This window comes from Nyctereutes procyonoides, unplaced genomic scaffold (genome assembly GCF_905146905.1).
Source record: "Nyctereutes procyonoides isolate TBG_1078 unplaced genomic scaffold, NYPRO_anot_genome, whole genome shotgun sequence".
NCBI lineage: Eukaryota > Metazoa > Chordata > Mammalia > Carnivora > Canidae > Nyctereutes > Nyctereutes procyonoides.
The window spans coordinates 29,843,505-29,855,605 of NW_026575024.1; the positions used below are offsets into that span (position 1 = coordinate 29,843,505).

The 12,101-nt window shown below is 43.1% G+C and overlaps 1 protein-coding gene across 3 annotated transcripts in view; it reads right to left on the reverse strand.

The window, feature by feature from the left end:
- DNAAF9 (dynein axonemal assembly factor 9) overlaps window positions 1–12,101 on the reverse strand; it is a 142,521-nt gene that overhangs the window by 44,526 nt on the left and 85,894 nt on the right. For all 3 annotated transcript variants that reach the window (XR_008661222.1, XM_055300540.1, XM_055300531.1), the window contains exons 21-26: window positions 11,856–11,959; window positions 5,626–5,772; window positions 4,448–4,536; window positions 3,931–4,032; window positions 3,539–3,656; window positions 1,458–1,546 (exon numbers count right to left, since the gene is read on the reverse strand). Coding sequence is in view for 2 of the 3 variants with exons in the window: in XM_055300540.1 (XP_055156515.1) it covers window positions 1,458–1,546; window positions 3,539–3,656; window positions 3,931–4,032; window positions 4,448–4,536; window positions 5,626–5,772; window positions 11,856–11,959 (649 nt within the window). In the remaining variant the exon portion in view is untranslated. The remainder of the gene's footprint in view (window positions 1–1,457; window positions 1,547–3,538; window positions 3,657–3,930; window positions 4,033–4,447; window positions 4,537–5,625; window positions 5,773–11,855; window positions 11,960–12,101) is intronic.

Genomic DNA, 12,101 nt, shown 5'->3' on the forward strand with positions numbered 1-12,101 from the left:
TGCCTTGCCACAGGGGTTAAGCACATGACCATTAATCAGACTTTGGAGTGGAGAAAGACCCCTGACCAGGCAGTCATTTCCTGAAGGACTATCCAGTAAAATGGTTTCAGTCTGGTGCTCAGTAAAACTCTTGCTAAGAAGTGAGAAGGGTGAAGAATTCAGATTATTTCTACAACAAAAGCAATGGATATGAGGGAGGAATTGTCTAGCTACTTAGTATTTAGATAAGGCCCAATATTTCCCTAGCATCTAAAACCTGTCCAGCCTCCCAAATTTCTCTGAACTCTCAAACTTCTAGGTGATTTCCACCTTCTCCATTCTTTACAGCCTCCTGCAGGATGCCTTACTTCAAGATAGACTGACTAGATATTAAATGTCTGTTCAGGGCAGCCCGGGTGGCTCAGCGGTTTGGTGCCACCTTCAGCCAGGGGCGTGATCCTGGAGACCCAGGGTCGAGTCCCACGTCGGGCTCCCTGCATGGAGCCTGCTTCTCCCTCTGCCTGTGTCTCTGCCTCTCTCTGTGTCTCTCATGAATAAATTAAAACTAAATAAATAAATAAATGTCTGTTCAGTTAGCCAGGGTTGTTTAATGATCTGCTGGCATATGAAAGTGATGGATGAAATGATTTCCCCAATTTCCCCTAAGCCGACATGTCCTAGCTACACTGGAATTGACGCAGTCCCCTTGTGGTCAGGGACAGATCACATCCACCAGCAGCTCCCAAGTTCTAATCACCCTGGTCCTGAATTGCCCTGCTGACTAGGCACACTCTCAGGCTTTTGCCTGTGCTGGCAAAGTGCTCTACGGTGCTCATCTCCAGATTTCCAAAGGTTCACTCATTTCCTCAGGCTTCTTTTTTTTTTTAAGATTTTATTTATTTATTCATGTGAGACACACACAGAGAGAGGCAGAGACACAAGCAGAGGGAGAAGTAGGCTCCATGCAGGGAGCCCGACATGGGACTTGATCCCGGGTCTCCAGGATCAGGCCCTGGGCGGAAGGCGGTGCTAAACCTGAGCCACTGGGGCTGCCCTTCCTCAGGCTTCTGCTCAAATGTCCCCTTCTCAGTGAGATGTTCCCTGAGCCTCCAATTTAAAACTGGAATCCCTCCCCCAGCTCGGCACTCCCTCTACTCTCTTTTCTGCGTTGTTTTCTCCATAGCACTTTGCACTAGCTAATATACTACTTTCCTTATCTGGTTAATACTATTCCCAAACTAGAATGTAAGCTCCACAAGGGCAGAGACTTTCTAGTCCGTTTGTTTCATTTGTCACCTACGCTTAGAACAGTGCCTGACATACAGGAAGTGCTCCGCACAAATATGTTAAATGGATGGATGGCTACTATGCTGACACCAATCACACCAAAAGCCAGTACATGTTGAAGGTTTCCCAGTCCCTATGAGGCCCGGGCAAAGAATCCCTTTCCCCAAAGCAAAGGCAGCAGCCATACTAACCTGCCATATTCCTTATGCAGAGTGACCAGAAAAGCACAGAGCTCGCTAGCATGACAGCCTGGGAGGCCAGTTACAATGCTGATAATTACCTACAAAAAGAAAAGTTATGTGGGTTTGTCATTCAACTGTGAGATGGCATTGTGTGAAAAGTTAAGAGAATTGATTTCTGGAGCCAGGTTCCGTGGGTCTGAAACTAAGCACCAGTACTCTCCTAGCTATGTGACCTTGGGCTAATATAATAACAGAACCTATCTTGCAAAGTGGGTGTGATGATTAAATGAGTTAATATATGTAAAGTGCTTAGAATAGCAAACACCATATACAATGTAGTGTTACTAATACAATTTCCACAGAGCAGGTTTGACTAGATCAGTTAAAATACAACAGAAAACACTAGGCAGAAAGGAGGTCTGAGACAAAATGCCACAGGCTAAACTGGTGTGGTAAGTAAGCTCAGCAAAGGAGAGGAGTGGCATGGGGATATTTCCATCTGGCTGCCCAATCTGTCCTAAGGAAACAGAGTGTAGGAAGCACTCTTGAGTCATGACTAGCAGAAGAGGAGCAGATTGGACTGTGCAATCCCTGAATGGTATTGACAGGGGTTGAGGAGGGGAGGGAAGGAACCCTGCAATCCCTGAATGGTATTGGCATAAAGGACAAAGCATGTGTTTCCTTTCACAATATAAAAGACTCACCAGGAACAGGCCAGGTCACAGATAACTCAGACTAAAGCTCAGCTTGGTGGCACTCATCACTTGAGCTAGTCACCTCAGTACAGAGATGGCTGAGGATCCCTCTTCTTTTCTGGGAACCAGAAGTTCTTCTTATTCCCCTCCAACCAGGCCCCTACTCTGTGTCCCTTTCTGCCTCTTTGGACTATACTCCATGCAACTTTTTTTTTTTTTTAAGATTTTATTTATTTATTCATGAGAGAGAGAGAGAGAGAGGCAGAGACACAGGCAGAGGGAGAAGCAGGCTCCCTGCAGGGAGCCCGACGTTGGACTCGATCCTGGGTCTCCAGGATCACACCCTGGGCCGAAGGCAGGCACTAAACCGCTGGGCCACCCAGGGATCCCTGAAACTTTTTCTTTATCTCCTCCTTACCTTGGTTCCTATTCCTCAGCACCCAGGCCCCTGCCTCTCAAATCACAGCACCTGTGCTTAGAGCCAGATACCTTACTTTCAGATCAGTTCTATAGCACCCTTTTAATAAAATACAACTGGGAGACGTTTTCATTTTTAAACTCTTGCCTAAGGGAAAATCAAGGCTTCTACATGCTTAGTGCTCCTATTATCTCTCTTTTTAAAGATTTTATTTATTGATTCATGAGGGACACACACACACACACACACACACAGAGGGAGAGACATAGGCAGAGGGAAAAGCAGGCTCCCTGCAGGGAACCTGGTGCGGGACTTGATCCCTGGATCCTGGGATCATGACCCTGAGCCAAAAGCAGACGCTCAACCACTCAGCCACCCAGGTACCCCAGTGTTCCTATTATCTTTTGCAGCTGTCTTCTAGGTTTGCATATAAATAAATGCCCTCTCTGAGCATCTTATGACATCTGGTTCTGAAGAAATGGTGGGAAGGGTAAGGAGAAGAGGCATGTGAGATGGGAGCGGATTAAAATCCACTCTTGGGAAGACAATGTTTATGAAGTATCACCTTACTCTAGTGATGCCAGCAAGGCCAACTAATAAGGCCCTTCCTCGTCTTATTAACTTCAGTGTGTCACCTCCTGCCAGGTAAGTCCTTGTCACAAACAGAAAGAGCTGACAGCATGAGAGCACTGAGCAAGAATTTGAAAGACATGGAGAAGCCAGGGGAGACACAGCCAGGGGTGCCAGGCTTTTATGGCTGCTGAGGGGCTTGGCTTGGGACACTGCAGACGCCTGTACATACTCATTGTATAGAGCAGGTTTCATGTGTATTATTCTACCAATATCTTAGGAGGTGGAGAGTCTTACAAAAGGGATTCCACCGGAGCTCTTTTTGTAAACTGACAAAGAAGATCCAAGGGCAGCCTATTAGGATTATCTTCCTGTGAATTCCCAGCATATTTGCTGAGCTGCTGTACCTTGTCATTTTCTACTTGGTGAGTAGGGTTGATTTCAGCTTGCTGCAGCAGAACAGGGAGATGGGTTCTCATTACTGGCTCCCGACTAATGCTGCTGATGGCAAAATGCTGAAGAAACCTAGAAAATCAACGATAATGCTATTATGTTACCATCACCAGCCTTGCCTGCATGTGTTCTTTACCTGAGAAACTCATCATTTTGTTGCTAAAAAAGAAACCTTAGAGAGATTCTCTCTACAGAATAAAATTGTACATGGTATGTCACTACTACCTTTTATGCTGATCCCTAAGAAGCTATGAAGAAAATGGAGCTTAGAAAGTACCAACACTGAGGTTTCTGACATTTCAAAAGCCAGAAATTAAATACCTATAAATAGAAAACCAGAGCTCACCAGTCTAGCTCTGGAAGTTTGGCTGGGAGTAGTTTTAGAGGACTCTGTTTCTCCCCAGCAGAATGGCTCAGGACACTGAAGAGCTTCTGGGCACTGGAGTGTCTGGAATATCAAAAGTTCACAGATTACAACTCCATCTCCCTATAGCATACATACTTTACATAACTTGTTCTGATGCTTTCAAGCCAGGGTCCCGTGACAGAGTCAACACTTCCAAAACAAGCATCTCACTGACTTAAATACAATACAGCATTAGTATGTGATGATTGGTGTGTGCACGGAGGAAGTTTCACCTGAAACCCTTGGTAATATTATGGGTTTCTGATTCTTGGTGAATTTCATCTCTCCTGACTTCTATTTCCCCAAGGTCACTGGCTACCTGCAAGTGGCAGCACTGAAATGACTGTGCTGGCCCTTTCAGAAGCCAAGACCCCTGTGTTACATAAGTTGTCCTGCAGAGAGAGCAAACACACACAGCTTAAGGAAACAAGCATAAACACTGAAGGCAGCCACTTACAATCTCTTTTGTTCCACAGATAATCCATCTTCCTGGATCACTTTTAAAGACAGCCCTGAGTTAGCCTGCTGTTGCCAGGGGGAGAAGACCTAAACAAAACAGAATTTGAGCAAAGAACACTTTAAACCCAACAACAGGATATGGAATCCACATGGGGATTTGATGGTTGTTGAAAATCTAGACTGTCAGTACAGAGAAAAACCGTCATAACAAACAAGTTTGTTTCAAAAATAGAGGCCTGAAGCAATTTTGTTCTGTATTTTTCAAAACTAGAATTTCTTTCTGGGTTCCTCTCCTAGGGATTTTGCTTCTTTAGAGGCCAGGAAGCACGGAGAAAGGTGTCAGGTAACACTGTTCTGGAAGCAGAGGCATGTTCTTCCCTGGGGACAAGACCAGAAGGAGCAGTTCACACAAGTCCTGCCTAGGGGCAGAGGGATGACTGAAGAGAATCTAAAGGGCTGTCTCTATGTGCTCCTGGATTGAAAGGATAAGCACATAAAGGTAGAAAGGACCAGCAGGCAATAAGAAGGAGACAAGGCCTAGCCTGAGATGCCATTCTGTAGCCAGGCCAGTTATTCTCTCTTCCGTGTTCCATCAATCTGGCCTGAGAGAGGGACACTGTCTCCTCACAAGCTGCTGTAATCAGATCTTTCTGAGCACTGCCAGCAGTCATGAGGCTGGCCATCTGTTTAACTTTGGCTATTGCTTGGTCTCCAAGTGGGTTGTATAATTCTTGGTAAGCTCCCTCACTTATGCAATCTGTATGGAATTGCCTATAACATGCAGCCTGCCAGGTGGGCCCATTAACAAGGGGAGGGCCTGTAAACCATGGGAAGGGAGAGACCAGGGTAGGGTAGAGAGCTCTGATCCAGCAGATAGGGCCAAATAATTCAATAAAGTAGCTAAAAGAAAAAGGTGTCTAATTAGGATTTAAAAGGACAAATATTTGTCTTAGCAGCTAAAAAGCCTTTTGTTAAGTTCCTTTAGGTTCTCATCTCTCAAATGAGAGATAACAAAAGCACCATTCCAGGACCCAAGGGGATTAGAAGCAGCCACCTCTACCAGCCCTCCCAGTTCTACCTCTCATCACTTCATTGCTGGCCCTGAGATGTGGCCTTACCATCGAAACTCCTAAGGGAAAAAAAAGTAGTGTTTGTTTTGCTGATGATTGGTGTTACCTCTGAGTAAAATGCTTGGTATATCTTTGATTTGGGGAAAAGGGCAATCATCAGAAAATTGCTTGATCCACGGAAATGAACTGGGAGATGAGGAAGCAATGAGCTTTTGAAGTCTATCAGAAGGACAGCAACAACACTTGTGGAATCCTGAAGAGAAAAAGATGGAGCATCAGTGAGAAAAATCATTTGCATGACACTAACCCTCACAACACTGTCAGAACACATGTGGTGAATTTCACTGTAATTTATTTCACATTAAGTGGTTTACTGGGGTCCAGTGATAGATGTGCTTTCCAATACCCAGTTAGGGGAGATACAGGAAGTGCAAGGGTCTTTTCTACTAAACTGAAAAAGTCATCTCAAAATTTTTTCTATGGTATCAATCCCTATCCCTAATCAGATATATATTTTTTTAAAATTTGGGTAGCCCTGGTGGCACAGCGGTTTAGCGCTGCCTGCAGCCCGGAGTGTGATCCTGGAGACCCGGGATCGAGTCCCACATCAGGCTTCCTGCATGGAGCCTGCTTCTCCCTCTGTCTCTCTCTCTCGCTCTCTCTGAATGAATAAATAAATTTAAAAAATCTTAAAAAAAATTTTTTTTACTTTAATGGTGGGGGGTGGGGGAAGAAAAAAGAGGGAGAGAGAGAATCTCAAGGAGACCCCCACCAAGCACAGAGACCAATGCGGGGCTCGATCTCACAACCCTGAGATCATGACCTGAACCAAAGTCAAACTGGGTGTCCAAATGCTGAGCCACCCAGGTGCCCTGATACAGGATTCTTTTTTTTTTTTTTTAAAGATTTTATTTATTTATTCATGAGAGGGGAAGACACACAGGCAGAGGGAGAAGCAGGTTCCATGCAGGGAACCTGACGTGGGACTGGATCCTGGGTCTCCAGGATCACGCCCTGGGCTGCAGGCGGCGCTAAACTGCTGAGCCACCCAGGCTGCCCACGATTCTTTTCTTTTCTTTTTTTTTTTCTTTTGCCCAGGATTCTTTTAAAAAGTAGGCTCTATACCCAATGTGAGGCTTGAACTCATGACCCCAGAATCAAGACTCACATGCTCTACCAAGCCGGCCAGATGAACCATGATTTGTAAATATTTTCTCCCATTTTGTGGGTTTGTTTTCACTTCCTTATTTAAAAAAATAATTAATTGATTTGAGAGAGAGTGAGAGTGAAAGAGATCACAGAAGGAGAGGGAGAAGTCAACTTGCTGATGAGCAGAGACCTGATGCAGAACTTCATCCCAGGACCCTGGGATCATGACCTGAACCGAAGGCAGACACTTAACCAACTAAGCTGCCCAGGTACCCTGTTTTCACTTTCTTGATAGTGTACTTTGATGCACATAAGTTTTTATATATTTTTTCTTTTGTTGTATTTTGGTGTCATATCCAAGAAATCACTGCCTACTTCAAGGTCACGAGGACTTTATTTCTATGTTTTCTTCTAAGAGTTTAATAGCGTTGGCTCTTACATTTAAGCCTATGCTGCATGTTGAGTTAATTTTTTTTTTGAGTTAATTTTTTTTATATGGCATAAAGTAAGGATCTAACTTCATTCTTTTCCATGTGGATGTCTAATTTTCCTAGCACATTTGTTGAAAAGACTGCCCTTTCCCCATTGAACGGCCGTGGCACCCTTGTAGAAAATCATTTGGCTACACAGGTGAACGTTTATTTCTGATCTATTACATTGGTCTATACGTCTGACTTTATGCCAATACCACACTATTGTTTAATTACTGTAGCTTTGTAGTAAGTTTTGAAATCAGAAAGTGTGAATCTTCTAACTTTATTCTTTTTTAAGATTATTTTGATTATTTGGGGATACCATGAGATTCCATATGAATTTCAAAATGGATTTTTCTATTTCTGTAAAAAATACCACTGAACTTTGATAGGAATTGCACTGAATCTGTAGACTGCTTTGGATAGAATTGTGGTCTTAACAATGTTAAGTCTTTCTATCTATGAACATGGGGTGTCTTTCCATTTATCTAGAACTTCTCTAGAAGTTTTTTTTTTGTAGTTTTTAGTGCGCAAGTCTTTCACCTCTTTGGTTAAATTTATTCTTAAGTAATTTATTCTTTTTGGTGTTAGTGTAAATGGAATTGTTTTCTTACTTTTTCAGATTGGCCAATGCTAGGGTGCAACTGATTTTATTGTGTCAATTTTGTATCCTGCAACTTTGGTGAAATCATTTAATTAATTCTAGCAGTTTTGTTGTGTGGAATCTTTAGGGTTTTCTACATGTAAGATCATGTCATCTGTGAAGAGAGAACTTCTTCCCTTCCAATTTAGATGCCTTCTGATTCTTTTTCTTGCCTAATTGCTCTAGCTATAACTTCCAATACTATATTGAATAGAAATGGCAAAAATGGGGGCCCTTGGGTGGCTCAGTTAAGTATCTGCCTTCGGCTAAGGTCATGATCCTGGAATCCTGGGATCGAGCCCTGAATCAGGCTCCCTGCTCAGCAGAGAGTCTACTTCTCCCTCTGCCCCTCACTCCACTGCTTGTGATCTCTCTCTCTTGCTCTCTTTTAAAATCTTTTAAAAAAGATTTTATTTATTTATTCATGAGAGACAGAGAGAGAGAGAGAGAGAGAGAGAGAGAGAGAGAGAGAGAGGCAGAGACACAGGCAGAGGGAGAAGCACGCTCCATGCAGGGAGCCTGATGTGGGACTTGATCCCGGGACTCCAGGTTCAGGCCCTGGGCTGAAGGCGGCACTGAACCGCTGAGCCACCCAGGGATCCCAAATAAAATCTTTAAAAAAAGAAAACTTTAGGGATCCCTGGGTGGTGCAGCGGTTTGGCACCTGCCTTTGGCCTGGGGCACGATCCTGGAGACCCGGGATTGAGTCCCACATCAGGCTCCCAGTGCATGGAGCTTGCTTCTCCCTCTGCCTATGTCTCTGCCTCTCTCTCTCTCTCTCTCTCTCTCTCTCTCTGTATGACTATCATAAATGAAAAAATAAATAAATAAATAAATAAATAAAAATTAAAAAAAAACTTTAGGGGTGATGAAAGTTGTCTTTTTTTTTTTTTTAAGTTGTCTGTTTTTAATTATAACAGTGGTTTCATGAGAGTATACATTCTGTCAAAACTGATCAGTGGTATCAGCATCTGCCAACTTGCTACAAACTATCAGTAAAATTTTTCAAAGATTGTATCTTACATTACTCTAAAGCCTCCTCTATGGCTGGAAATTCATATTACATTTCTCCTTGCCAACAGGACCTTTTTCATTGACTTTTTGCCAATTTATTGTTATATATAGTAGTGAGAGGCTGTCTCTGATATACTTCCATATATCTGTTAACTAGTCTCATGTTAATAAAGACAGAGTTCTTCATGGAAAAGAAATATTAACTCATTTGTTTTAATCACCAAAAATGCTTTATCCAGTTTATTTTTTTTTTGCTTTTTAATAAATTCTTTGACGTTTTAGAGTTTCAAATTATAAATTAGTTTGATAGGGACACCTGGGTGGCTCAGTGGTTGAGCGTTTGCTTTCAGCTCAGGGCATGATCCCAGAGTCCTGGGATCGAGTCCTGTATCAGGCTCCCCGAAGAACCTACCTCTCCCTCTGCCTTTGTCTCTGCCTCGCTCTCTGTGGGTCTCTCATGAATAAGTAAATAAAATCTTAAAAAAAAATTAGTTTGATAAATTTTATGCTATATCCAAACAATGGAATACTACTCAGCAATGAAAAGGAGCAGACTTTTGATACAAATGACATGGATGAATCTAAAAATCATTATACTGAGTGAAAAATGACAGACTTAAAAGGGTATAGAATGTATGATGCCCATTTATATAACTTCATTTTACTTCAAGATTTATTTATTCATTTGAGAGAAAGAGCAAGCACATGTGAAAGCACGGGGCGGGTTCAAGGGAGAGGGAGAAAATCTGCAAGCGGACTCCCCGCTGATTGTGGAACCCAACACAGGATTCCATTCCAGCACCTTGAGATCATGACCGGAGCCAAAATCAAGAGTCAGATGCTTAACTGACTGAGCCATCCAGGCACCCCCATTTATATAACATTTTAGAACTGCAAACTGATCTAGTAACAGAAAGCCAGAAGTGGACGGAAGGAGGAACTGCAAAAGGGTATTAAAAAATTTTAGGGCTGAGGTACCTGGGTGGTTCAGTGGTTGAGCTTCTGCCTTCAGCTCAAGGCGTAATCCCAGGGTCCTGGGATCAGGTCCCACATTCGGCTCCCCACAGGGAGCCTGCTTCTCCCTCTACCTATGTTTCTGCCTCTCCCTCTTGTGTCTCTCATGAAAAAATAAATAAAATATTTTAAAAAAAGAAAACTTGGGATCCCTGGGTGGCGCAGCGGTTTGGCGCCTGCCTTTGGCCCAGGGCGCGATCCTGGAGACCCGGGATCGAGTCCCACATCAGGCTCCCGATGCATGGAGCCTGCTTCTCCCTCTGCCTGTGTCTCTGCCTCTTTCTCTCTGTGACTATCATAAATAAATAAATAAAAATTTAAAAAAAAGAAATTTAAAAAATAAAAAAAGAAAAAAAGAAAACTTTAGGGGTGATGAAAGTTGTCTGTTTTTAATTATAACAGTGGTTTCATGAGTGTATACATTCTGTCAAAACTTTAAATGGGCATAGTTAATTGTATACAAAGTACACGTCAATAAGTTAAATTTTTGGCAAAGTTTTTAAAATCTTTTTTTTTATTTTTAAGATTTTATTTATTTATTCATGAGAGACACAGAGAGAGAAGCAGGGACATAGGCAGAAGGAGAGGCAGGCTCCCCTCAGAGAGCCCCATGTGGGACTTGATCCCAGGACCCCAGGATCATGACCTGAACTAAAGGCAAATGCTCAACCACTGAGCCACCTAGGCGTCCCAATTTTTTAAATCCTTAAGTGGTCAAATCTGACTTTTCCTTCAGAATTTCTTATATCATTTCTAAGCTTACAGAGTCTTCTTGTCCCTGGAAGTTTAATATATATTCATTTTATATTCTTATATTCCTCTTTCTTCTTGCAAAATTTAAAAATATTTAATTTTAATCTATCAGAAGTTAATTTTGATTTTTGATTATGAGGTAGGAATCCATTCCCCCCGCCCCAAATTAGCTAACTTACTGGCCCAGAACTTGAATGATTCACCTTTTCTTCCCTCATCAGAGTTTTCACTAATAAGGCCATGGTTTCTGTCTTGTTGGCCTGCTTGCATTTCTGTACACCCTTTAAGGTGGTAGGTTATATGTGGAAGAAAAAAATTTTCTCTGAATTGTTCACAGAACTTATTTTCGGAGCCATCTGACCAAACCACCTTATCTAGTCTCTCTGTCTTGGCTCACAAACAGGCTGGTTTTGAGGCTGAAACCAGAGTTAGAGGGCCTGCCCTCCACTCTTGATGTCATACTGAGAGATGAGCTGTGCCTTGGCCAAGAGGTACAGCCTAGGGAGAACCATAGCTGCTTTCTTCCTTGCGAGGGAAGGGAAAAGTGTTAAATAAACTGATGAAGTTAAAGGATGGTTCTGGGGGTAGAACTTTCACAGAGGTAGAGGGGAAGTCTGAGTGTGTCAGTGGGTGGGGCTGAGCCCTCAACTCAAGGGGAAAGTGAGCCATTTCTCTTCTCTCTGGTTCACTTATAATTCTTTCTCATGCTAATGGATAAGTGGAGTCCTATCAGTGCTAGAGGAACAGTTTCCCAGTCTTAAGTGGGTGAGCTTTTGTGTCCCTGGGTGTGAAGGGGGTCATTTGAGGCCTTCTTTAGCCTACTTTCTGGTCCTTTTGGGGATGAGTTAATTGGATATAGGTAGCAGTTGGCCCTCCTGACCCAGAAGTCTTTTCTAGTTAAGTCCTTTTTTTTTTTTTAATTTTTATTTATTTATGATAGAGAGAGAGAGAGAGAGAGAGACATAGGCAGAGGGAGAAGCAGGCTCCATGCACCGGTAGCCTGACGTGGGATTCAATCCCGAGTCTCCAGGATTGCGCCCTGGGCCAAAGGCAGGCGCTAAACCACTGCGCCACCCAGGGATCCCTCTAGATAAGTCCTTAATGGAGCAGTGAAGGTGACAAGCAGACAAGCCTCTCCAGGAACTCCCTGCTTGCCTGCCTCAAGAGCAATGCTGATTCCTGACACCCTACCCATGGTGGTGAAGGAGGGACAGGGAGTTACTTGGTTTTCACGTCAGAGGTGTGAGTATTCTTCTGAATGTCAAAGCCATGGACTGGTAAAACACCTACCCCATCATAGAACGAAATGGAATTCATGTGATCCTTGGAAAGGATGATACTTCCGTGATGACGGTGAAAAAACAGAAGACCACTAGAGAAGAAGTGCACTTTCCCTGGAAGGAAAAGAGAGGCGGTCAGAGCTGGAGGGCTGGATTCTAGGGGCCAGATCTCAGTGTCTTTGTAGGTACCAGGGCACACAACACTGGTGACTGGAGCCTCGTATTTGTGATGCTTAAGTTACACAATTTTTATGCT